The sequence below is a fragment of the Oratosquilla oratoria genome, chromosome 17 (genome assembly GCF_046742065.1).
Source record: "Oratosquilla oratoria isolate Oo_2021 chromosome 17, ASM4674206v1, whole genome shotgun sequence".
Classification (NCBI taxonomy): Eukaryota; Metazoa; Arthropoda; class Malacostraca; order Stomatopoda; family Squillidae; genus Oratosquilla; species Oratosquilla oratoria.
In genome coordinates, this window is record NC_134793.1 from 27,409,566 (window position 1) to 27,436,997 (window position 27,432).

The 27,432-nt window shown below is 40.4% G+C and overlaps 1 protein-coding gene across 4 annotated transcripts in view; it reads left to right on the top strand.

The window, feature by feature from the left end:
- LOC143034552 (uncharacterized) overlaps window positions 1-27,432 on the top strand; it is a 45,554-nt gene that overhangs the window by 9,704 nt on the left and 8,418 nt on the right. For 3 of the 4 annotated variants that reach the window (XM_076200760.1, XM_076200762.1, XM_076200761.1), the window contains 7 exons: window positions 5,930-5,981; window positions 6,205-6,399; window positions 12,480-12,618; window positions 13,135-13,268; window positions 15,620-15,797; window positions 16,614-16,764; window positions 24,279-24,442. In XM_076200760.1, the coding sequence (XP_076056875.1) occupies window positions 5,930-5,981; window positions 6,205-6,399; window positions 12,480-12,618; window positions 13,135-13,268; window positions 15,620-15,797; window positions 16,614-16,764; window positions 24,279-24,442 (1,013 nt within the window). Of the gene's footprint in view, window positions 1-5,929; window positions 5,982-6,047; window positions 6,067-6,204; window positions 6,400-12,479; window positions 12,619-13,134; window positions 13,269-15,619; window positions 15,798-16,613; window positions 16,765-24,278; window positions 24,443-27,432 lie in introns of those variants that run through there. The other variant, XM_076200764.1, reaches the window with a different exon arrangement.

A 27,432-nucleotide genomic window follows, 5' to 3' on the forward strand; every position in this document is an offset into this window, starting at 1 on the left:
GTAGTTCCTATCCATAGAGCAGTGGATGAAATAGCACCAACCATTTGGAAGGTGAACAAAAGACACATTTCAAATGGCCAAAGAGAAACTAAAAAACAAACAAGATAAAACAGAACAAGAAAAAAATACAGCAAATAAAAAGATAACTAAACTATATACATACATACATATACCAAGGCTTTTTCCCCCTTACAAGGGAGGTAGCCAAAAAGAAAAAGGCATAAAATCATTCCCACCCATTCCATCCCTAAATACACTCCACTCCCCTCCACCCTCCCTCCCATCTTAGCACCTCCTGGATGACGGGTCATCCCTGCATCTTGTCCACTGCCCTGGGTCAGAGGCAGTGTCACAAGGCACAGCTCATCCACAGCAAGGCCGCTTCATTAAATCGGCGACCCCCCCTCTCTGTCCCCCCATGCATAAAAGGAGAAGACAGAGAGAAATCCCCTTGGGCTGCATCAATTTTGCTCACACATACTACCTCATCCCCCATTCCCCCACCCATTCCACCTCATGCATCACATCATCATCCATATACAGTACAACCATTCTCCATTCACCCATCTTCTGTCCTCTCCCGTCCTTCCTCAACAGACATTCCCCTCTTCCCCAAAGCCCCCTTCACCCCATCCATCCATTTCATCCTAGGACATCCCCTTATGTTCACTCCCTCCACATCTGCCTTCCATACCTCTTTTACTAGTCTTTCTTCACTCATTCTTTCTATGTGTCCAAACCATCCTAATACTCTTTCAACAACCCTATCTCCCAACTCCCTTTCCACCCATGTTCTCCTCCTCACCTCCTCATTTCTCACTCTATCTAGCCTAGTAACCCCCATCATACTTCTCAGACACCTCATCTCAAACACATTCAAACTCCTCTCTTCCTCTCTAATGTTCCATGTTTCTGCCCCATACAGTGCTGTTGGCACAATCACTCCTTCATACAGTCTCCTCTTAGCATCCATTCCCAAATGTCTATTCCTCATTACACTTTTTAATCCATCAAGGCATTTACTCGCTTCTCTCAATCTACATTCTACCTCCACCTTCACTCCACCTTTTCCTGCCACATTTGCACCCAAGTATCTAAAACTATCCACTTCCTCCAGTCACTCTCCCTTAATGGTCACTTTCAGTCTGCTGCCACTTTCACCCCTTGTACATCTCATCACCTTACTTTTACCCACATTTATCTTCAGCTTTCTTCTTTCACACACTCTCCCAAACTCTGTCACCAACTTACTCAATCCCTCCTCCGATCCTGCCACAAGCACAGTGTTGTCCGCAAACAACAGCTGGCTCACCTCCCACTTTTCTCCATTTTCTTTAACCATCTCCAATCCCTGACCCACCACCCTTGCATTTACCTCTCACACCACCCCATCCATGTACAAGTTGAACAGCCAGGGAGACATAATGCATCCCTGATGAAGTCCCACCTTTACCTCAAACCACTCACTCTCTCCATTTCTAATCCTGACACATGCTCTATTACTCTCGTAAAAACTCTTGACAGCTCCTAGAAGCTGTCCTCCTATCCCGTATATCTGCAAAACCTCCCACAGTGCCTTTCTGTCTATCCTGTCGTAAGCCTTTTCCAGATCCATAAAAGTCCAAAAAACATCCTTCCCCTTTCCTATAGCTTTCTCACATATCTGTCTCACCACAAAAATCTGATCTACACAACCTCTACCCGTCCTAAATCCACACTGTTCCTCACCAATTACTCCCTCTCTTCCTCTCCTAATCCTCTCAATCAAGATCCTCCCATAAGCCTTCCCAACTACACTTAACAAGCTAATCCCTCTGAAACTACTATATTCACACTTTTCCCTTTTTCCCTTGTAAAGTGGAACTATACAGGCACTCCTCCAGTCCTCCGGCACTCTACCCTCTCTTAAACAAACATTAAATAATCTCACCAGCCAGTCCACCATCACTATACCTCCTTTTTTTAGACATTCTGCATGGCATCCATCCAGACCAGGTGCCTTACCTGCTTTCATCATCTTAACAACTGCCTTCACTTCATCCTTCCTTATTTCTCCTCCATTATCCTCACTCATCACGGTCATTTTCTTAGCATTTCCCACTGCAACTATCTTTCCCTCCCTATCCTCCTTCACATTTAGCAACTCCCTAAAATACTCTGACCATCTTCCCCTTACTGCCTTCTCTTCCATTATCATCTCTCCATCTGCACCCTTTACCTTTTCTTCTCTACTTGATTCACCTCCTCTTCCTCTCTTAATTTCTTTCCAAAACATCTTTTTAATACTTTCAAAATTTTCTGTCATACTTTTACCCCATTTCACATCTGCTCTCCTCTTTGCCTCCTTAACCTTGTGCTTTACTTCTCTTTTCTTTGTACCTCTCATATGACTCCCTTGTCCTATTTTATAACCAATCTGTGAAAGCTCGTTTCTTTTCTTCTACAACCTTCATTATTTCCTCATCCCACTATTCACTACCCTTCCTTCTATTTCCTCCCATCCTTCTTGTTCCACACACCATCTTTGCACACTTTGTGACTCCCTCCTTGAACCATCCCCATTCCTCCTCCACTCCTAGCTCTACTCTATCCTTCACTCCCTCCCACTCCTCCTTCAGCTTCTTCTTGTACTTCTCCTTTTCCTTTTCATTTAAAGAGTTCACTCTAAGCACCTCCCTACCTTTTGTCCATTTCCTCTTTCTCCATCTATCCTCCACTCTCAACTTACCTTCCACCAAAAAATGATCTGATATTCCCCCAGCCTCTCCCCTTAGCACATGTACATCCTTAACTCTTCCTATTATACTCCTATCTACCACTACATAGTCCATTAACACTCTATCTACCACCCTTCTGTCCACCACCCTCTCCCATGTGTACTTATGCTTGACTTTCTTCTGAAACACTGTATTTACTATCATCAACTCTCTTTCTAGACACATTTCCACCATCAACTCTCCACTACGATTCTTTCCTGAAACTCCACATTTCCCAACCACCCCATCAATTGGTTCATTTTCTAGCCTAGCATTAAGGTCTCCCAGTACTGTAACTAAACTAATAAGCAAAAAAAATAATAGGTGGGGAAAGCAATAATGAAAACTGTAGAGAAAAATAAAACCATTAAAACTCAAAATGAAATCCTCCCTCTGCCCATTAAGTAGTAGGATCAATCTGAGGAAAAATACCATTACTAAAACAGCAGTGCAATATCACAAATATAGAAAAAAATAATAATGTTAAACAATGATAATGATATGGAAAATCAAACCACCCCTCCCTCCACCAACAGATGTAGAAAGAGTTATAATGAAAGTGAAAAACTCACATGCTATTAACAACCCAGATAAGATCTCAAACAATTACCCAAAATACTTGCTTAAATGCAATAAAAGCCACTGATATCTTCAACCACTCATAACTACACAATAGAATTGCAACTACACCACGGTTGATAGAGTACTGAACTGTCAGTACAGAGGTGCCCGCAGTACCTGGTTCGAATCCTGCCCAGGGCCGAAATTATTTCGGTATCGCTGCACTTCGGGTTGTTACTCCGACTCTCATGGGTGGGGAGTTGGGGGGGGGGGGGTGTGTAAGGTCATAGCATTACCCATAGATTGGTCATACGAGCTCTGAGCTCTCTTCCGGGAGAGAAATAGCTGTCGATCACGAGTCCAACACGTGATCCAAAAAGACCAAAGTGAAAAGAGCCCACATAATATTCACGTTAAAATCAAATAATCTAACTAAAAATCTTGTATTTGGATTAATCATGTGATTGTTACATAGTACATATACTGTTTTGCAATTCATATCCAAAATATGTTTCTGTACACCACTAATTTTTTCAGACATATTTGTGGATTTGTTGTTTTCTGATCCATAGGACTTCAACTTATGAGCAACTTCCTCTAACTTATGCCATATCCTATGTAGTTATCTCAGTTGAATTTTAGTGTAAGTGAATATAATCACTGAAAGACTACCATGCTGACTTGAATTTGTAGCGTTTATATATCATATCACATAAAATTGGTCAGTGGAGGAAGTATCAAGAGTTGGTGCTGTCTGGATAGGGTAAAAGTGGGACATTATAGAATGTGGTGTTTTGTGTATTCTGTGTGGTAGTTGCATCTGGGGGAGCCAGAGTCTACAGCCAGTCTAATTTTGTGTTGCTACTATTTTAATGTGTGGTTATGACCTGAATGCAGTTGTGCCAGTGTGATTCTTATTTATCTTGGGAGTGATTTCTATCATGCTGTCAAATAAGACAGCAAAATATTTGGCCTTTGCAACTTTTGAAAGATGGCTATACTAGTGTGATCCTTGAACAGGGTGATGAACTCGTCCTGAATTTGCAGATAAAGATAGGATACAACATAGCCATCTGTTTGCTAAGCTTTGTGAAAATCCTGATTGGCAGCTGGGTCAAATTTAGCAAATAACTTATATGAAACATAGAGATTACTTCCACATAAATTGACAAAAAACAGAATAGTCAAGCATGCTGTCAAATAGTTGAAACAACCTTTATTGATGAGAGAATGGACTGGTGTGTGGAAAGCTTCAAGCTGACCTTTCAAAATTAACCCTCTAGACCCACTAATCCCACAGTGTGATGATGCTTTTCAAACTCTATTAAATTATCATGAGAAAGGTCACTGGATTTGAGGCACTGTAGTAAAAATAGTAATAGAAAAAAACAACAACATTGAGTTGTGATTGTTATATTCATCACTCAGTATATTCCTCTCTTCAGAATAGTTCATATACTTTTCTTTCCACATACTTTTTTCAGTTTCTCTCACATTTCATAGTTTTTGCACTGCCTTAAAGCTTTCATATAGGATTTTTCTGTATTTAGTTTCCAGGGATTGCACTTTCATTTGCATTTCATAACATTATACATAAGCAACATGTATAATGTTGTAATAAAATTAAAGAATGACAGCCTTATAGAAAAGTGTACAAGGGACAATTGTAGGACATATTTTAATCAAAAGACTTCTGTCAGGAATGAGGGGTTACATTTGTACCAATATGATAGAGTAGCTGTATAAAGGAGATGGTCACTGGGATAAAGATAATGTACTGCTTGATTTTCTATCTCTCTCTGTTTCTCTCTCTCTGTTTCTCTCTCCTCTCTCTCTCTCTCTCTCTCTCTCTCTCTCTCTCTCTCTCTCTCTCTCTCTCCTCTCTCTCTCTCTCTCTCTGTCTCTCTCTTCCTTTTCTCTTGCTTAACCAACTCCAAGCATAGGCCATAACTTAGCCAAATAGAAATGGGATTGGATAGGGGTCAAACAGTATTGTGTTTGAAATATGTTTCTGATTGAATTTCAAAGTTTTGAAAGTATTTCTATATAAATTAACAGAAAAACAGGACACCTAAATATGATGTCAAGTTAATCCTCATGCAGTACTTAGTTTATGTAATTAACTCTTTTAACCAATAGAAATTGTATGTGAAGTTATACAGTATTTCCTCACATTTACTGATTCTTTACTGTGATTACAAAACTACAACCTACAATAACAGAACAGTTATTTTCTTCCCAAATGCAATTAAAGTGTGTAATTTTCAGAACTTTTTATATATACATTTCTCCACAATTTTCATTTGTTATGGTAATGTGTGACTTCACTATAATTGTTCCTCCATTTAATTAATAAATTATTAAATCTCCACAAGATTATTCAGAATAATGTAAACTGTTATTCATGGTTTCAGTATTGTTAATTTTATGCTTGGTAGTGAAAGAAAAATATTTTACCTAATATCTCTACCTGTCTCTATACCAAAAGTTTCTCTCCACTCACAAAGGAGGTAGCCAATATACATTTTGTAAAAAAAAAAAAAAAAAAAATGGAATTGCAAATAATTTTTATTTTCACTTATCATTTACCTCATGACTCTTATCTTTCTTAGATAAAGCCAGCCTAATGCAGCAGATCTTCAGAGCTATGGCTGCAGTTGGCAAGTGAGTATCCTTTACTCTTTGGTGAAATTATGTAGCCATTAGAGTTATTTCAAATTTCAAAGTACACAACTATCAAATATTGGAGGTTTTAACTTATTATTATTATTTTACAAGTTATATAAGTTATAATGTAACTATTTGGTAATGTGATATACAGAAGTGTATAGTGCTATAAAATCATGTAACCCATAACAGGGGCTGATGATATGTTCTTTATCATTAGGATGAACAAAGTTATTGGTGTAATTGGTGCTGGAGCTGGTGGGTTGAATGCTGCTCACCACATAGCTGCTAAAGGAATGGTTCCCATTGTTTGGGAGCAAAGCAGCAAAGTGGGAGGTACTTGGGTCTACACTCCATCAACGGGGAAAGACGAGTATGGTCTTCCTATTCACTCCAGTATGTATGAAAACCTCAGGTATGTATACTGATTTCTCATATGCTGTTTTTGCTACAATACCTCTGACTCACGCAGTATAGCAGGGGACTGGGATGACCCCACATCTACAAGGAGCTATGAGGAAATTGGTAGTGAATAGATTTTTGGATGGGTGTAAGGTAGGTGTATAGCTTGATCTAACCCCCTCCCACATTAAAAGGTGGAAAATATTGCTGTATCTCTCTGTATGGCTTAATAACAATATCTTGAACCATTTGTGTCACTGTTGTTTGATTTTTTTTCTTTCTTTTTTATATATATCCTTCATTATATGTAGCAACTTGACTACTGTAGCATATTCCAGTCTACATTGAATCAGGTTTTGAAAGTCTTCTTCATATTTTTGTCCATGTAGTGGAATGCCATTTTTATGCTTGTCAATAGATCATAAGTTTCACCAGCAATCCTTTTGATGTGTCATTTTGGATGACAGCTTTTCCATAACTGTCACCCACCATACAGCCCTCAGAAGCTACAACCCTCAACTCTAACCTCACAGTTCACAAACCATGTACTGGCAGGTGACATGGACACACACCACCCATCTAGCTAAATACGCAAACTGTGTATATATACACCAAAAAGGTTTCTTCCTCCATATAAGGAGGTAGCCAAAATAAGCAAATAAAAAAAAGGGACACAATATTAGAACAACTGCCTAACCTAAACATCAAATTCCAACGACCATCCCATCAGACAACCTCCTGTACACAACTAACAAACAATTTTCTTTCACTTTAAAATGTGCTCACCCTCCCTATAAACAGTAATAGCATGGGGAACCTGTAACCACATAAGGCAACAACCATGCATCGCCATGATTCACACCCACCTCACGAATCCAGGCACAAGAAAAGCTTCCTGTTATGTAGTGAACTCATGATGGATACATGATCAAGGCAGATGCCTAATATCACCAACTACTCACATAACCACTATACTCTCATTTATGATATAGATGCATGATTGAACACCAAACATAACCATACACCATTATTAACAAAATGTAATTCACAGCCACAGCTTAGACAATGATGTAATGCATACCGTATTTTTCGGACCATAAAGCGTGGGCAAAATCCTTAAAATCAGCCAAAATCGGGTGGTGCGCCTTATCGTGAGGTGCGCCTTATGTGTGGCTTCAGTGCAAAAAAATGCCTCGGACAGTGACATACTATTTTGACACGTTTTGTAGCTAGCCTGCCGATGGCGACAGTACATAGGCCTAGCAAAAGTTACAACCAAGTTATAACCAAGATGCATGTATCTTGACAAGAAAATTGCGAAAACTTCAACAGTTTTCGAGTCCATGCCACCGCATTCATTCACGCTATCATGGCTATGACATGATAGCGTCCACAACACAGACAGCTATTTTGCATTGGTCTAGTCTCGCTCCACTCCGACTGTAGTCATTTGGGTATTTTTTTAGCTTTGACCATGGGCACAATATAGCAATAGAAAATCAATTATTAATTTTGTAAATTAAAATGTATCAACGTAATATGCAATTTTGTGGGCGTAAATGAAAATTAAAAATACCTTGCTACAAGCAAATATGCTAATGAACGAAGTCGGTAGCATAGGATCAGGACGCCATCTTGTTGTCTGTCCTCGCCAGGTACATTTTCTTGAAGGAATGTTATGGAGCGGAGATACATGCATTCCTTCAAGCTGCAAGAACTTTGTATACCCCGCAAGCTGAGAGAGTGGTTGAAAAGCCCGCCAACGTTTCTCACGATGACGAGCTGGATGATATTTAATTTGCAGGTAATGATTTATTAAACACAGGTTAGGTTAGGTTAGACGAATTTTATCATCCTTTCATTTCTTCGACGTCGGCATCTATCATAACAAACATGGCGTACCATTCGTCCGACACGACTTCGTTACTTACGAAATCTGTTTTAGCACCTTTTTTTTTTTTCCGCTCACAAAATTGCATATTACGTTGATATATTATAATTTACAAAATTGATCATTCATTTTCTATTGCTATGTCGCGCCCATGGTCGAAACTAAAAATCTACCGTCATTTGTAATAAATCTTGTGATTATAAGTGAATAGAGAATTCCGGGAATAAAACTGCTAATGTTGGTTTTATTCCCCACAATTCCCATAACGTGTTTGTGTTGTTTTTTAGGGGTATTGGCAGGGCAGACCGTCCATGGAGGTGGTCTGATTTCACTGACCAAAATAAAAAAAAGATATAATTTATTTTTGTAATTTTGCTAAATCCCAACCGATTTTTCCCATTTAACGAAAATGTTCAGTTCTGAATGCACTCACATATGCATGATTATCCGATGACGAGACCAGATGCGCCTTATGGTCAGGCGCACCTTATGTACGGACGGGGAATAGCAAATTACGGGTGCGCCTTATGGTCCGAAAAATATGGTACAAATGTGATATGGATAGACACCTGGCACCTATGTAGTTAGGAGTGCTTGCAACCACTTTCTCAACTGCATTCTCTTAGTAAATATATGCAGAAAGGACATTTTGTGTTTTATCTTGTGTACATCCTTCCGATGAGGATACACCAGAGCTGGTAGCAGTGGCGGGATAGATCTGGTGTATCCTCGTCAGAAGGATGTACAGATAAAACACAAGGTGTCCTTTATGCATATATTTACCAAGAAAGTACAGTTGAGAGAGTGACTAGTTGCAAGCACTCTGTGAGACTGCCAGAGCTCAGCCCAGCCTGAGTGTCTCAGGTCAAAGTGCTGACCTAGCATTTCTAACTACATAGGTGCCGGGCTTCTGTCCATATCATATTTGTATACATTACATCTTTGTCTAAGCTGTGGCTGCAAATTACATTTTATTAATAAAAGGTGTGTGGTTGTCTTTGGTGTTGAGTCATGCATCTATGTGTAGCATAACTGAGAATATAGTGGTTATGTGAGTGGTTAGTGATATTAGGCATCTGCCTTGATCATGAATCCATCATGAGCTCATTGCATGATAGGAAGCTTTTCTTGTGTCTGGACATGTGAGGTGGGTGTGAATCATGGTGATGCATGGATGTTGCCTTATGTGGTAACAAACCAAACTTGATATCTCTTCACTTCCCAGTATAGCCACCCCTTCCCTCCCTCATCCTCTCCTTACCCCTGATACCCTCCCAACTACATTCCCAAACTCAAAATCACCCCTCCCTTTCAACTTAGTTTCACTCAGTGTCAACTCATCCATCTTCCTTCTCACAAACGTACTGCCTGTCTGTTACCTTTTACTCTCATCTGTGCTACACCCATGCATTTTACAAGACCACTTTAGGGTTCTGGTTGGAAAACTCCTCCCAGACCCTCATATGCCTTGATTTCTTTTAGGAATTTACCCACTAGGGCTACAGAGAGCAAGATACTTAGTCCTATCCTCTGTCCCATTTTAGTCGTCTTTTATGGCTCAAATGGGAACACGTGGTGGCAGCATTCTTTCTCCCCTACCACACGGTTAGGCAAAAATGGAAATATATATTCAAAGAAGTGGTACAGGACAGTATTAAGAGTTGGGGGACAGCATAACAGGGACAGTCGCAGTACAATAAAGTAGCATTATTTCTCTGAGTAGATATTTCCCTTAACACAGACAAAATGATGTGTGGCTCTGGCCCATAGGGTCACCCCATATAGACCCTAAAGCATCTGAGCAGATACTTCACAATAACCTCCAACCAATGCCCCAGATAGGAACATATATATATATATATATATATAATCGGGTCTGGTGGAAAAAAGTATGTCAGACGTAAATTAGGTGAAAGGTTGTCTCCAAAGTGCGTCAAAAAGACATTGAAATTTGGAGGAGGTAGTGTGACGGTGTGGGGAGCCATTTCTGCTGCCGGGCCTGGACCGCTTGTTCGCCTGCATGGTACAGTAAATGCAGCTGTATACAAGGAGCTACTTCGACAGCATGCGCTACCAAGTTTACGAGCTGCAGCTGCACAACCACCCATTTTCATGCAAGATAATGCTACTTGCCACAAAGCCAAGTCCGTTACCACATTCTTGAGGGACGAGGGGATATCAGTTATGAATTGGCCAGCCCAAAGCCCTGATCTTAATCCAGTAGAAAACATATGGAAGATCATTGGAGAACGTGCGCAAACCAAAAATCCAGAAAAACAGGACAAACTATGGGAATATTTGGAAGAAGAGTGGAATAAGTTGACTCCGGAGTTTTGTAGAACATTAATAGGTTCCTGTGGTAAACGATGCAATGAGGTTATTCAGAACAAGGGTATGTTCACCAATTATTGATACTCTTGATATTTTTTTATGGTGTCCCTTAACTTTTGCACTACATGGAAATGTTACTGTTATAGTATTCTTCTACTTATTTACTAACCGGTCTATCTATTGCTTTGAAACTTCATCAGAATTCATACTAGAAGTGTATGTAAATCTGTGTCAGTTTACAGGTCTCTTAATTAAATACTTAAGTTACAAGAAAGATTTATTGAGAAAGTGTTTTACTGTCCCTTAACTTATGCTCGCTACTGTATATATATATATATATATATATATATATATATATATATATATATATATATATATAAATGAGTGGTAGGGTGGTGAGATTAAACATCAAGAATCCATTGAAGTTTTTTTGCTGACATTTCATCCAACTAGGACTTCTTCAGAGTGTACACATATAAGACATTGACAACTTATATATTCACACAACTCACCTCATTCCTCCCTGGTCAATGTTGCTGTCATCTTGTTTTCACTTGGCTTCATGGAGAATTAGGTTGCTTGCTACCCTCGCTAACTTGACAAAACCTTCCCGATGATTGCTACATGGAAGTGAAGTAATTTACGCTACCTCAATTGTCCTCCTTTCCTTTTTGCCAAGTCCATTATGGAGGACCTCTGTTTTCTCCCAATCTGGCAGGTGGCCAAAGTTGTCGATATGTACCACTAAAGAGTAACCGTGGAACGTGAGAAAAGTAACCCTCTGGCTTTTCTGGATACAATAATATGGAGGCAAGGTAACAAGACAGCATTTTTAGTCCACAGAAAATGCATGAACAAAAACGACATCGTGCATTACTACACACACCCCAACAAAATAAAAAGTGGAATCATTATAGATTTCTTCCTGAGAGCATTCAGAATATGTAGTGGGGAATTTCTCCAGGTGGAAATTAATTAATTTTTTTTATATTTTCAAGAAATTATGTTACCCAGCAGGTTTTCTATATAGGAACAAGGAAAAGGTATTACAAATAAGAAATAGGACTGGCAAGAATAAAGAGGCTAGTGATGAGAACCATGGGTATCTGTCCGTACCCAACTCCAAGTGCTCAAATGTCATAGACCAAAATCTCACCAAGGCAGGCCTGAAACTGGCATATAGCACGGGAATAGAAATAGGCGATATTGTGAGAAATAAAGTTATTAATAAAGTCAAAGATGAAGATAACTGTTTAGCTTACAAAATACCATGTAAAAGCTGCCCTGCTAGTTATTATTGTGAAACTAGCAGGGGAATTCACAAGCGGACAATGGAACATAAGAATGACGTCAAAACCCACCAGACCTTCAACTCATTAGTGGTACATATCGACAACTTTGGCCACCTGCCAGATTGGGAGAAAACAGAGGTCCTCCATAATGGACTTGACAAAAAGGAAAGGAGGACAATTGAGGCAGCATACATTACTTCACTCCCATGTAGCAATCATTGGGACAGTTTTGTCAAGTTAGCGAGGGTAGCAAGCAGCCTAATTCTCCACGAAGCCAAGTAAAAATGAGATGACAGCAACATTGACCAGGGAGGAACAGGATGAGCTGTGTGAATATATAAGTTGTCAATGTCTTATATGTGTACACTCTGAAGAAGTCCTAGTTGGACAAAACATCACCAATAAAACTTCAACAGACTCTTGGCATTTAAATTCATCACCCTACCACTCATTCTGTCTTCACACCTCGATGTATATATAAATATATGTATATATATATATATATATATATATATATCTGTATATATTTTGATAAGATGCAAATATATTACATCATTATTATTATCTCTATCCATACAGAACAAATCTTCCAAAAGAAATAATGGCATTTCCAGATTTCCCTTTCAAAGATGAAGAAAGTTCTTTTGTGAAGCATACCTCAGTCCTACAATATCTTCAAGATTATGCTAATCATTTCAACATTTACCCATACATAAAGGTAAGAATTAAAAAGCATGACAAATAATAAGTAATTTATTTTTTACTTAGTAGTCTTCATTCATTTACTCTTTTCTAATTTTCTTTTCTTTTCACTTCTTCCTCACCATCTTCACGTGATTTCTACTTTGTCTTCATTATGTCTCTTCTCCTCTTTCTATTTCTTCCTTTTTTGTTACTCTTCTTCATCTACTTCTTCATCTTCTACAATTGTTTGTTTTGTCTTCATTATCTTCATCTTTTTCACTGAAACCCAGGTATATGGTGTTCCCTCATCTATGTTAGTATTGTAGATAAATTATTGTTTTCTTGTTCTGTTCTTTTGAAAACAGAATGTTCAAAACTGACTAACTCCAGTAACTTGCTGGGTTAACTATTATGAAAATGTAGTTCTAAATGAATTCTGAAAGGTAAATCTTGAACTGGAACAGTAGATGAAAATAGTGTACTTTGTGTAACAATATAGCAAAAGTCCTGTAACAAAATAACCACATCCTCTCTTTCATATTTATTCAAGTTCAAAAGTCATGTAGAGAAAGTAATACCTGTGATCAAGGAAGATGGGCCTCCAGCATGGAAAGTCTCTGTCAAGGACCTTAATACTCAAGAATGCACCACCACCGTATGTGATGCCATCTTTGTGTGCAATGGGTATGTAGCTCTTTCATCTTTTTAATTTTCATACTTTGACCTCTTACTAGCTCACGTGATGAATGTGGAAAAATTACTGTCCATACAGTTTCAATAATTTTCTTTTTCCTGAATAATCTTAACCACATAAATAAGCTTTGAATTAGATTGATTAAGAAGCTAATCAAATGAGTATGCTCCCATACACATACAGATTACAAAACACTCATAACTAGGCCAACAAAGCCAATATTTCACCAGGCACCTCCAGATGTCATCCTAGAGAAGAAATCATTCTTGAAACATGTAAGATATTAGCTCTACACTTGTTAACTCACTGCCTGTTCACTGTTTTGTGTCCGTGCTAGGTGCACGATAGATTCAGCTCCATCCAACAACAGCAGCATCTCAACTGAGAGATTAGGTTTGACAACTCTTTAAATCTTCTTCATCTGCTTGAAGATAGGGCAATGCCTCCCATTACCTTCCCTCATAAAAATGACAAAACTACCTTGTGAACCACAGCCAGCCAAATTTGCAAAAAAGTGTCCGAGAAGCCTGGGCATGTACACTCCCATATGGGCAATCTTTACTCGGGTTATTACTTTATTGAGCTGTAGGAGATCTGCAACTGTGGCCTTAATACAGGTGACACTCAATTCACACATGTCAAATGCAATATCGGGCTGAGTATTATTGGCAATCCAGGCAAGATGACCCTAGTATTCTATATTCTGATTTTTCAGATTCTAAAATCTCACTGGATTTCATGGTTGATTGCTGCTGGCTAATCACTATTGGTACAAATGTTGAAGCATACTGTATTATAAGAAATAGAGAAATAAATGAATTGTTGGATGAAATAATTGAACTGAAAAGTGAATGCAAAAGTATATATAAGGAAATAGCTATATTAAGAAAAGCCAATGAAGAAATAATAGGGAAATAGATGAATTGAAAATGGAACTGAATAGGATAAAGGGAGAAAATATAAGACTGAAAAATGAAGATATGAAGAGGAATGAGGCATTAAAGAAAGAGATGAAGAATCAATTACAGGCAGTGACTGAGAAAATGGAAGAAAAGATTAAAGAAAATGACTTTCAAGAAATAAAGAAACAATGGAAGGTGGAAGAGGAAAGTCAGAAATGATCTTTTAAGGAAATAGTGAAACAAAAAGTTAAGGAGAATGCAAAGGAAATAGTAATCCAAGTGATTAAAGAGAAAGAAAATTTGGTTAGGGATACAGTAGACAAAAAAGATGCATTGTGGTCTATGGTATTAAAGAAAAGCATGAGGTGAGCCAGCTGTTGTTTGTGGACGACACTGCACTTGTGGCAGGATCAGAGGAGGGATTGAGGAAGTTTGTGACAGAGTTTGGGAGAGTATGTGATAGAAGAAAGCTAAAGATAAATGTGGGTAAAAGTAAGGTGATGAGATGTACAAGGGGTGAAAGTGGCAGTAGACTGGAAGTGAGCATTAAGGGAGAGCGACTGGAGGAAGTGGATAGTTTTAGATACTTAGGTGCAAATGTGGCAGGAAAAGGTGGAGTGAAGGTGGAGGTAGAATGTAGACTGAGAGAAGCGAGTAAATGCCTTGGTGGATTAAAGAGTGTAATGAGGAATAGACATTTGGGAATGGATGCTAAGAGGAGACTGTATGAAGGAGTGATTGTGCCAACAGCACTGTATGGGGCAGAAACATGGAACATAAGAGAGGAAGAGAGAAGAAGTTTGAATGTGTTTGAGATGAGGTGTCTGAGAAGTATGATGGGGGTTACTAGGCTAGATAGAGTGAGAAATGAGGAGGTAAGGAGGAGAACAGGGGTGGAAAAGGAGTTGGGAGATAGGGTTGATGAAAGACACATGGAAAGAATGAGTGAAGAAAGACTAGTAAAAGAGGTATGGAAGGCAGATGTGGAGAGAGTGAATATGAGGGGACGTCCTAGGATGAGGTGGATGGATGGGGTGAAGGGGGCTTTGGGGAAGAGGGGAATGTCTGTTGAGGAAGGACAGGAGAGGACAGAAGACAGGGGTGAATGGAGAATGGTTGTATATGGATGATGTTGTGATGCATGAGGTGGAATGGGGGGTGAGGTAGTATGTGTGAGCAAAATTGGCAACAGACTTTAGTTGTCCAAAATATAATAACTTTATAAAAGATAGCAAACATATTATCTTAAACTGCCCCACACTCATTTGAAACAATTCTAAAAAATCTCATCATTGAGTGACCCATGAATTAAATCAGTGGGTATGGGCAGTTTTCTCAGGGTTGTCAGTCTTTTGAAAGAACTGGGGTAATGGACTGATTGATTGGACTATATAGTTTAATAGAATGTGTAGCTTTAGTTTTGTTACTCTCCTTTTCAGACACTATTCAGTGCCTAAGACACCACCAATACCAGGCATTGAAAATTATAAAGGAGGACAGTTACATAGTCATGATTACAGAAGTCCAGACTGCTACAAAGACCTGTGTGTTGTTATACTTGGTGCTTCTGCATCAGGATTGGACATCTCCTTGGAAATTGCTTCTGTAGCTAAAGAGGTTAGGTCAACCTAAATAGTAAGCTCCCTTAAACTTTGTAACATATTCCCCAGATTTTTGGTATGGTTGATGTCAAATTAATTTATATAGCTGAGGGGCAAGCTTTGTATAATATGGTGTCTTGAATGAGAGAGACACCATGCCAGAACAGAATATGTAATGGACATTATTGGGGTCAGTGTGTCCTTCAGTCTGGTTGAGGTCACTTCTGTTGAATAAAATATGTTAGTGTAGCTTAATAAGATGTGAAATGTGTCACAAGAGTGAAGGGATTGAGACATCTGTAATCCTGTCAGTGTTTGAGGGTCTTTCACTGAATAAAATCATGATATGTGAACACTCATTCCCTCTCTCTCTCTCTCTCTCTCCCTCCCTCTCTACTATCTCCCCCTTTCATTCTCTCCTTCACTCCCTCTCTCTCTTTCTCCCTCCCCACCCCTCCTGGCAGACAGTGCAGAGTAATCAAGAACAACTAGATATCTGGGACCAAAAGTCTGTATGTGGAGTCCCACACATAGTAATACTCTTATCTGCATTATTCTACCTCTTTACAAGTGTTCTCACATAAAATCCAGAGGATAGCACCCAAAAACTCACCAGTGCAGATGAACTGATGATAATAACTTAGCACAGCAACTACAAAACAACTGATAAGAACACTCAAATTCACTCAGGCAAAATAGAATGGAGGCTTCCCCTTAGAAATCAACAGTAACATTGCTCACCCTAGACAACCATGAATCAAGGAAGTATCCATTAATAAAATTCATATTTATTTCTCAGATGATCCTAAGGTAATTTGCGTTTATTTTCTAGGTTATTTTGTCTCATAACCATCCAGCTCCAATTCCATCTGAACTTCCACCTAATTTGAAACAAATGAGAGGAGTTGTTGAAGCCACAGAGAAGGGTTTCATCATGGCAGATGGACAGAAGTACAATGCTGATGCCATTGTGTATTGCACAGGTATTTTATAATCTTAGACTTTATCTTTATCAAATATAACCTCATGCTTGTTTTTCACCTGTTAATAGGAAATCATATGTATCTATCAAATTGTATTTACCTTATTGTGGTATACAGGAAAGAAGCAACACTCATTGGGTCCTGTCTCCTATTCTCCAATTTTATCATACCTCAAATTCATAAATAGTTCCAACAAAATCTATATCTTTGATTTCCAATTATCATAAATTAGACTTGAATTCATGTATTGTTCAAGCTTGGGCTCACCTTCTAGGCTATTCCAAGTATTTATGCTTCCATATGGAAAACTATTCACATCCTTTAGACATGTGGTCTTCCTTAATTTGTTTCCATGGCCTCTTAAAGTCCTCCCATCCTTAATCAAGCGATCTCTGCTGTCAGTGTAATCTGTCCCCTTTAGTGACCTGACTACTGTAATTATATCACCTGTTTCTCTTCAATATGTATTTACCTAATTGTAGCATATATGAAAGGATCAGTGCTCATTAGGTCCCCTCTCATATTCTCTAATTTTCTAACATACCTAGACTCAAATTCATGTATACTTCCAACTTATTCTATATCTTTGATTTCCAATTATCATATTTTGATTTGAACTCGTGTATTGTTTGAGCTTGAGCTATATCACCTTCTAAGCTATTCCACATGTGAAGGGTGATTGAGAAATTCATGGCTTAAGGTACAAAAATTTATTTCATGATAAATTTATACATTTATTTTTCAATGTAATCCCCTTGCAAGAAGCTTGAGTCTTGGTTCTCCAAATACACCTCTACAGCATCAACAATATCATTATCTATGGCAAAATGTTGATCACTGAGCTATTTTTTCATCTTGGGAAATAGTAGTCTGAGGGAGCCAAATCAGGTGAATAGGGCAGATGTTCAACTAGCTGGAAGCCGCAATCACATATAGCAGCAAGAGACACAGCAGATTTGTGTGCTGGCACATTGTCCTGATGGAAAAGCACCCCAAATGACAGCTTTCCATGCCATTTTTTCTTAATTTTTTCTTGCAGATGCCTTATTAAGTTGGCATAGTATGGTCCAGTAATGGATTGACCCTTTGTCAGATAATCCATTAGTTGCATCCCCTCAGAATCCCCAAAAATGGAACCCATCAAAATCCCTGCAGAGATAACTGACTTGGCCTTCTTTGGAGCTGGAGGTCCATGATGCTTCCATTGTTTTGATTGTTCTTTTGACTCAGTACTTTACATTTTTTGGTATTGAACTTCATTTTCCCTTCTTGGCTCTATGCAAAAATAGTGTCTAGATCTTTTTGCAATAGTCTACTGACTTCCTCGTTTTTCATTCTTCTCATGATTTTTTTGCATCATTTACAAATATGTTGGCATAGCTTGTTTTTCCTCCGTTATGCTGTCCCCCAACCCCTTGTTACTGTTCTGTACCATTTCTCTGAATATTCATTTCCCTTTTTTGCCTACCTACCCTGTGGTGGGAGAAAAGAATACTGCCACCAAGTATTTCCTCTTGAGTCGTAAAAAGCAACAAAAAAGGGACGGGGGATGGGATTAGGATTCTTACTATCTGTAGCCCCAAAAGGGGACATTCCTAAAAAAGAAAGTAAAGGCATAAGAGGGTCTGGGAGTTTTCCAACCAGTACCCTAAGGTTTGGGTCTTTCAATGTGCGTGGATGTGGTACAGATGAGAGTAAAAGGGAAGAGATAGGCAGTATGTTTGTGAGAAGAAAGATGGATGTGCTGGCTTTGAGTGAAACAAAAATGAAAGGAAAGGGCAACTGTGAGTTTTGGAGTGTAGCTGGGAGGTACTCAAGAGTGAAGAGGGGACGAGGGAGAGAAGGGGTGGCTATACTAGTAAGTGAAGAGATAAGTAAGCGGGTAGTGGAGTGGAAGGAGGTGTCATCAAGGTTGATGTGGATGAAGGTGAAGCTGGGAAAGGAGATGTGGGTTTTTGTAAGTGTGTATGGGGCTGGTAGTGAGAAGAACATAGAGGAAAGGGAGGCATTTTGGGTAGATATAAATGAGTGCATAGAGGGATTAGGGAGAAATGTCAATGTAGTTGTATTGGGAGACCTAAATGCTAAGGTAGGAAATGAACCAATTGACGGAGTGATTGGGAAGTATGGAGTTCCAGGCAAAAATCGTAGTGGAGAATTGATGGTGGAGATGTGTCTTCAAAGAGAGTTGATGATAGCAAATACAATGTTTAAGAAGAAAGTCAAGCATAAGTACACATGGGAGAGGGTGGTGGATGGAAGGGTGGCAGATAGAGCATTAATGGACTATATAGTGGTGACCAGGAGTATGGTAGGAAGAGTTAAGGATGTACATGTTCGAAGGGGAGAGAGTGGGGGAATATCAGATCATTTCCTGGTGGAAGGTAAATTGAGAGTGGCGAATAGGTGGAGAAAGAGGAAAAGGGCAGAAGGTAGGGAGGTACTTAGAGTGAACTGCTTAAATGAGGAAAAAAAGGAGAATGAATATAAGAAGTTGAGAGAAGAATGGGAGAGAGTAAAGGATAGAGTAGAACTAGGAGTGGAGGAGGAATGGGGATGGTTCAAGGAGGGAGTCATAAGGTTTGCAAAGATGGTGTGTGGAACAAGGAGGGTGGGAGGAGATAGAAAGAAGGGTAGTGAGTGGTGGGATGAGGAAACAAAGAAGGGTGTAGAAGAGAAGAAGCAGGCATTCATAGATTGGCTACATATTAGGACGAGGCAATTGTATGAGAGGTACAAAGTAAAGAGAAAGGAAGTTAAGCATAAGATAAAGGAAGCAAAGAGGAGAGCAGATGTGTAATGGGGAAAGAGTATGACAGAAAAATTTGAAAGTAATAAAAAGATGTTTTGGAAGGAAGTTAAAAGAGGAAGAGGAGGCGAATTGAGTAGAGAAGAAAAGGTAAAGGGTGCAGATGGAGAGATGATAATGGAAGAGAAGGCAGTGAGAGGAAGGTGGGCAGAGTTTTTTTAGGGAGTTGCTAAATGTGAAGGAGGATAGGGAGGGAAAGGTTGTTGCAGTGGGAAGCGCTAAGAAAATGAGAGTGATGAGTGAGGAAAATGGAGGAGAAATAGGGAAGGATGAAGTGAAAGCAGCTGTTAAGATGATGAGAGCAGGTAAGGCACCTGGGTTGGATGGATGCCATGCAGAATGTCTGAAGAAAGGAGGTACAGTTATGGTGGACTGGCTGGTGAGGTTATTTAATGTTTGTTTAAGAGAGGGTAGAGTGCCAGAGGACTGGAGGAGTGCTGTATGTATAGTTCCGCTTTACAAAGGAAAGGGGGACAAGTGTGAGTGTAGTAGTTACAGAGGGAGTTGTTGAGTGTAGTTGGGAAGACTTATGGGAGGGTCTTGATTGAGAGGATTAGGAGAGGAAGAGAGGGAGTAATTGGTGAGGAACAGTGTGGTTTTAGGACAGGTAGGGGATGTGTAGATCAGATTTTTGTGGTAAGACAGATATGTGAGAAAGCTATAGGAAAAGGTAAGGATGTTTTTTTGGGCTTTTATGGATCTGGAAAAGGCTTATGACAGAGTAGACAGGAAGGCACTGTGGGAGGTACTGCAGATATATGGGATAGGAGGAAAGCTGTTAAGAGCAGTCTAAGAGTTTTTGTGAGAGTAGTAGAGCTTGCGTTAGGATTAGAAATGGAGAGAGTGAGTGGTTTGAGGTAAAAGTGGGACCTTGTCAGGGGTGTGTTATGTCACCCTGGCTGTTCAATTTTTACATGGATGGGGTGGTGCGGAGAGGTGAATGCAAGGGTAGTGGGTCAGGGGTTGGAGATGATTAAAGAAAATGGAGAAAAGTGGGAGGTGAGCCAGCTGTTGTTTGCTGATGACGCTGTGCTTGTAGCAGGATCAGAGCAGGGATTGAGGAAGTTAGTGGCAGAGTTTGAGAAGGTGTGTGAAAGAAGGAAGCTGAAGATAAATGTGGGCAAAAGTAAGGTAATGAGATGTACAAGGGGAGAGAGTGACAGTAGGCTGGAAGTGAGCATTAAGGGTGAGAAACTGGAGGAAGTGGATAGTTTCAGATACTTGGGTGCGAATGTGATAGGAAAGGGAGGAGTGGGGGGTGGAGGTAGAATGTAGATCGAGAGAAGCAAGTAAATGCCTTGGTGGATTAAAAAGTGTAATGAGAAATAAACACATGGGAATGGATGCTAAGAGGAGGTTATATGAAGGAGTAATTGTGCCAACAGCAATGTATGGGGCAGAAACATGGAACATGAGAGAGGAAGAGAGAAGGAGTTTGAATGTGTTTGAGATGAAATGTCTGAGAAGTATGATAGGGGTTACTAGACTAGATAGAGTGAGAAATGAGGAGGTGAGGAGGAGTATGGAAAGTTACTAGACTAGATAGAGTGAGAAATGAGGAGGTGAGGAGGAGTACAGGGGTGGAAAGGGAGCTGGGAGATAGGGTTGATGAAAGAGTATTAGGATGGTTTGGACACATGGAAAGAATGAGTGAAGAAAGATAAGTAAAAGAAGTGTGGAAGGCAGAGGTGGAAGGAGTGAGTATGAGGGGGCATCCTAGGATGAGATGGATGGATGGGGTGAAAGGGGGTTTACAAAAGAGAGGAATGTCTGTAGAGGAAGGACAGGAGAGGACAGAAGATAGGGGTGAATGGAGAAGGGTTGTGTATAGATGAGGCTTGTGATGCATGAGGGGGAGTGAGTGGGGGATGGGGGGTGAGGAAGTATGTATGAGAAAATATTTGACGCAGCCCGAAGGGATTTCTCCTCGTCTTCTCCTTTCCTGCATGAGGGGACGGAGAGGGGGGTCGCCGAATTTATGAAGCGGCCTTGCTGTGGATGTGCTGTGTCTTGCGACACTGCTGACCCAGGGCAGTGGACAGGATGCAGGGATGACCCATCATCCAGGAGGTGCCAAGATAGGAGGGAGGGTGGAGGGGAGTGGAATATATGGGAAATGAAATGGGTGGAAGTGATTTCTATACCTTTTTCTTTTTGGCTACCCCCCGTGTAAGGGGGAAAAAGCCTTTGGTATATGTATGTATGTAGTAGAGCTTGTGTCAGGATTAGAAATGGAGAGAGTGAGTGGTTTGAGGTAAAGGTGGGACTTCATCAGGGATGCGTTATGTCGCCCTGGCTGTTCAACTTGTACATGGATGGGGTAGTGCGAGAAGTAAATGCAAGGGTGGTGGGTCAGGGCTTGGAGATGGTTAAGGAAAATGGAGAAAAGTGGGAGGTGAGCCAGCAGTTGTTTGCAGACGACACTGCGCTTGTGGCAGGATCAGAGGAGGGATTGAGGAAGTTGATAACAAAGTTTGGAAGAGTGTGTGATAGAAGAAAGCTGAAGATAAATGTGGGTAAAAGTAAAGAGATGAGATGTTCAAGGGGTGAAAGTGGCAGCAGACTGGAAGTGAGCATTAAGGGAGAGTAACTGGAGGAAGTGGATAGTTTTAGATACTTGGGTGCAAATGTGGCAGGAAACGGCAGAGTGGAGGTGGAGGTAGAATGTAGATTGAGAGAAGCAAGTAAATGCCTTGGTGGATTAAAAAGTGTAATGAGGAATAGACATATGGGAATGGATGCTAAAAGGAGACTGTATGAAGGAGTACCATATTTTCCGGCTTAAAATGCGCATCAGGTTATAATGCGCACCCATGCACTTCGTTATCTCAGTACACAGATAGCGCGCACCGACGTATAACGCACATGCCCGATCGCATTTGTCTATAGCGCAGTTTTACCTCGGTATTTATATCATGTGAATGAGGTTACATGGAGAAGTATTTTTCATTGGCTAGAGCCACCGCTGGGAAATCTGTTGATTTGTCACTAAATTAAGTGTCAGTTTAGGCATCAATCAGGACACAACTAAGAAAAAGTCGGAACTACATGTACCGGTATATGACTCATGTTGTGCGTTGGTCCCTTATTACTTTGTAGCTTAGTTTGGAAATATGATCTAAAAAAGTTTATTGAAAGTAAAATATACAGAAAAATTTCGGGATTTTTACAGAAAATGTTCATTTTATATCTTGAGGAAATAATTCGTCTTTACCATTTTTTTTTTTTTATTTAATACTGAAACAAACTACAGACTTTCGTTTTAGCTTTGAACCTGCAATGACAGTGGTGAAATAGGACAGTCTCTCATCGAGGTGACGTAAAGTTAATATAACTCCCAAAAGAGGGTGTTGTAGTCAGGTGTTTGACACGATTTTATGAACGGCCGCAACGGAATTTGTACCACACTTAAAGTGAAGCAACAAAGCCAACAAAAAATTCAAACTAAGATGCTGTGAACATGGGCAAATTTCATAAATATTGATCATGTTTCATGGTGTTTAGGCCTATTTAAACATGAAAAATAAGATTCGATAAATACCCACCTATACCAAATATTTATATACGGTAGCCCATGCTGGCTTATTCTTTCATGTCACCATGGCTGTTCTTCTTGTTCTCACGGAACGTCACGGAGAAGTGTGCCTCCCGACTTTGTGACGGCCAACATCGTCACGTTGTTGTGAAAAAGAAATTACACACACAGCCACAGAATTTTTATCGTAGGCCGTAGATAATGCGCACCACCAGATAACGTGCACCCCACATTTTTAGGCCCTTCCAACGGAAAAAAGTCGTGCACTATACGCCGGAAAATACGGTAATTGTGCCAATAGCACTGTATGGGGCAGAAACATGGAACATAAGAGAGGAAGAGAGAAGGAGTTTGAATGTGTTTGAGATGAAGTGTCTGAGAAGTATGATGGGGGTTACTAGGCTAGATAGAGTGAGAAATGAGGAGGTGAGGAGGAGAACAGGGGTGGAAAGGGAGCTGGGATATAGGGTTGATGAAAGAGTACTAGGATGGTTTGGACACATGGAAAGAATGAGTGAAGAAAGACTAGTAAAAGAAGTATGGAAGGCAGATGTGGAGGGAGTGAACATGAGGGGACGTCCTAGGATGAGGTGGATGGATGGGGTGAAGGGGGCTTTGGGGAAGAGGGGAATGTCTGTTGAGGAAGGACGGGAGAGGACAGAAGACAGGGGTGAATGGAGAATGGTTGTATATGGATGATGTTGTGATGCATGAGGTGGAATGGGAGGGAGGATGGGGGTGAGGTAGTATGTGTGAGCAAAATTTGACGCAGCCCGAAGGGATTTCTCCCCGTCATCTCCTTTTATGCATGGGGGGACGGAGATGGGGGTTCGTCGATTTAATGAAGCGGCCTTGCTGTGGATGTGCTGTGCCTTGTGACACTGCTTCTGACCCAGGGCAGTGGACAAGGTGTAGGGATGACCCATCATCCAAGAAGTGCTGAGATGAGAGGGAGGGTGGAGGGGTGTGGAGTGTATTCAGGGATGTAATGGGTGGGAATAATTTTATGCCTTTTCCTTTTTTGGCTACCTCCCTTGGAAGGGGAAAAAGCCTTGGTATATGTATGTTACTGATAATTACACCAAGATCCTCTTTTACTCTTTTCCATAAATTGATGCTTTTGTACATCTAACATGTGTGGAATCTAGTAATAATTTCCTTTTTACACAGGATATGAATACACTTTCCCATTCCTTGATGAATCGTGTGGGATAACAGTAAAGAAGAATCAGGTTATGCCACTGTATAAACATCTTATCAACACAGTACACCCCTCCATGGCATTTATTGGGATTCCATTCCAGATTTGCCCATTCCCCATGTTTGATATTCAGGTGAGTTTATTTTCTTATCAATCTTCATGGAGTCATATTATAATAGTTGTTACCTTGAGTTTCACTGACTGGAAATCCACATTCCCATAGCAGCTGTCAGCGTCAGCAGTCACTGGGCCCTCCCATAGATCTCACTGGGAAGAGACAATGGACTGCTTGTCTGTGTTACATTAGAATGGGGCTGTTTATGTGTCACCAGCTTGTAGTAGCAGGAGAGGAATAATTGCTGGTTGTTGGTTCTCCTTACCTGAGAAAGTGGAAATGTAGAAGAAAAGGATACAAGAGATATCTTGAACCCAGTCCAGAGACCAAGGATCCTTGGGCCAACACCTGCAGATGGAGATGAGGATGTTGACAGGTCAAAAGATGGGCAGTAAAGATAACTCTGACATCCATTTCATAGAATCACCACGTGTATTTTACCTAGTTGTATTTTACAGGACATAGGTACCTATCATTGATCTTGGATTTTTTTCCTGAACTTAACTCATACCAAGAGCTATACGATGAAAGTTATCTTAGTTTTTGATAAGATATACAGCTGATTAGATAGTCTAATAGTTTATTTCCATTGGGATCTATATTGTTTGAATATTGGGCACTGTAAGATGACATTCTGTCTTCTGTGTGGTGTCCGCATCTGGGACTTATGTTGTCTGTTTCCGGGTGGATTTTACATTTTAATGAGATAGTATGATTCTTTTGTGTGCATTTTTTCTCAAATCTATGGAGTAGATATCTTTTAAGGTGCTTACATTATGCATAAACATTTTTGCAGAGTACCAACTTATATGGGTGAAGGTTGCAAGTTAAAAGTTGTACTAGTTGTTGGGCATCTCAGGTGGAGTGTGTAATAGACTTACAATACTTATATATGAAGGCCTTTATCTCCCTTATGAAGGGATTGGCAGAGTCTAAGCATACTTTATGTCCCAACTCTTCACTGGAAAAAATGTGAAGAGAAGAGGATCTTAGTTTTCTAGTTCCACTCTATTTAGTCACTTTTCACAATATATATGAAATATAGTAGTAGTAGTAGAAGTAGTAGTTGTAGAGCCTGAGTTAGAATTGGAAATAGAGAAAGCAAGTGGTTTAAGGTAAAGGTAGGGCTATGTCAGGGTTGTGTCTTGTTGCTATGGTTGTTCAATGTGTAAATGGATGGGGTGGTGCAGGAGGTAAATATGAGGGTAATGGGCAGGGGGCTGGAGATGGTTAAAGAAAATGGAGAGAAGCTGGAGGTGAGCCAGTTGCAGTTGTTTCCTGATGACACTGCACTTGTGGTAGGGTCAAAGAGGGATTTAAAGCATAGTGACAGAGTGTGGGTAAAAATAAGCTAAGATGTACAAGGAGAGATGATGGCAAAGAGTTGGAAGTAAGTCTCAAAGGAAAGAGGCTGAAGTAAGTGGATAGTTTTAGGTACTTGGGGTTGCATGTATTTACCAATTGTATTTACCTAGTTGTCAGGGAAGGGAGGAGTGGAGGTGAATTGTGGACTGAGGGATGCAAGTAAATGCCTTGGGGGATTAAAAAGTGTCATGAGAAATGGACATTGGGAATGTACGTAAAGAGGAGAATGTATGAAGGGGTGATTGTGCCAATGACACTGTGTGGGATGAAGACATGGAATTTAAGAGAGGAAGAGAGAAGTTTAAATGTGTTTGAGATGAAATGTCTGAAAAGTAAGGTAGGGGTTACAAGGTTGAATAGAGTGAGAAATGAGGTGAGGAGAGCAGGGGTGGAAAAGAGATGGCAGATAGGGGTGATGAAAGAGTATTGAGATAGTTTGGACACAAAAGGAAAGAATGAGTGAAGAAAGATTAGTAAAAGAGGTGTGGAAGGCAGAGGTGGATGGAGTGAACTTGAGGGGATGACTGTGGATTAGGTGGATGGATGGGGTAAAAGGGGCTGTGAACAAGAAGGAAATGTCTGGGAAAAGGCAGGAGATATATGTGTGTGTGGAGAGTGGTTGTGTATGGATGATACTGTGATGCAAAGAAAGGATGGGGCAGGGGATGAAGGGGAGTTGGGAAGGGTTGTGTGTGAATGATATTTAAATGCAGCCCAAAGAAACTTCTCCCCATTATCTCTATTTTCTGCATGAGGGGATGGAGAAGGGGGTCACCCATTAAATAAAGTGACCATGCTGTGGATGTGCTATGTCTTCCAGCATTGCCTCTGATGCAGGGCAGTGGGCAGGAGACAGGGATGGAGTGTGTGTGTCCCTTTTGACTTAGCTACTTCCTGTATAAGGGGGAAAAGCCCTTGGTATATAGATAGATTGACAGATGTATTAGTATGGGAGAGTTTCTGTGTCAGTGGCTTGTAACAATAGGAGTAGATGAGAATGGGGTCTATATAATGAAGCAGTGGAGGTAACTAGCTCCAGCCTTGCTGTGAAAGTGCTTCATCTCACTACATTGCCTTTAAACCAAACAATGTGGCTGGAGTGAGGGATGACCCATCATTCACAAGGTGTTGAAATGGGTGAGTCATACATACTTATACCAAGGCTTTTTTCCTCTTACAAGGGAGGTAACCAAAAAGAAAAAGGCATAAAATCATTCCCACCCATTCCATCCCTAAATACACTCCACTCCCCTCCACCCTCCCTCTTATCTTAGCACCTCCTGGATGACAGGTCATCCCTGCACCCTGTCCACTGCCCTGGGTCAGAAGCAGTGTCACAAGACACAGCACATCCACAGCAAGGCTGCTTCATTAAATCGGCGACCCCCCCCCTCTCTGTCCCCCCCATGCAGAAAAGGAGAAGACGGGGAGAAATCCCTTTGGGCTGCGTCAAATTTTACTCACACATACTACCTCACCCCCCATCCCCCCACCCATTCCACCTCATGCATCACAGCATCATCTATATACAACCATTCTCCATTCACCCCTGTCTTCTGTCCTCTCCCGTCCTTCGTCAACAGACATTCCCCTCTTCCCCAAAGCCCCCTTCATAAAATGTGAGTCATAAAATGGATTTTAAT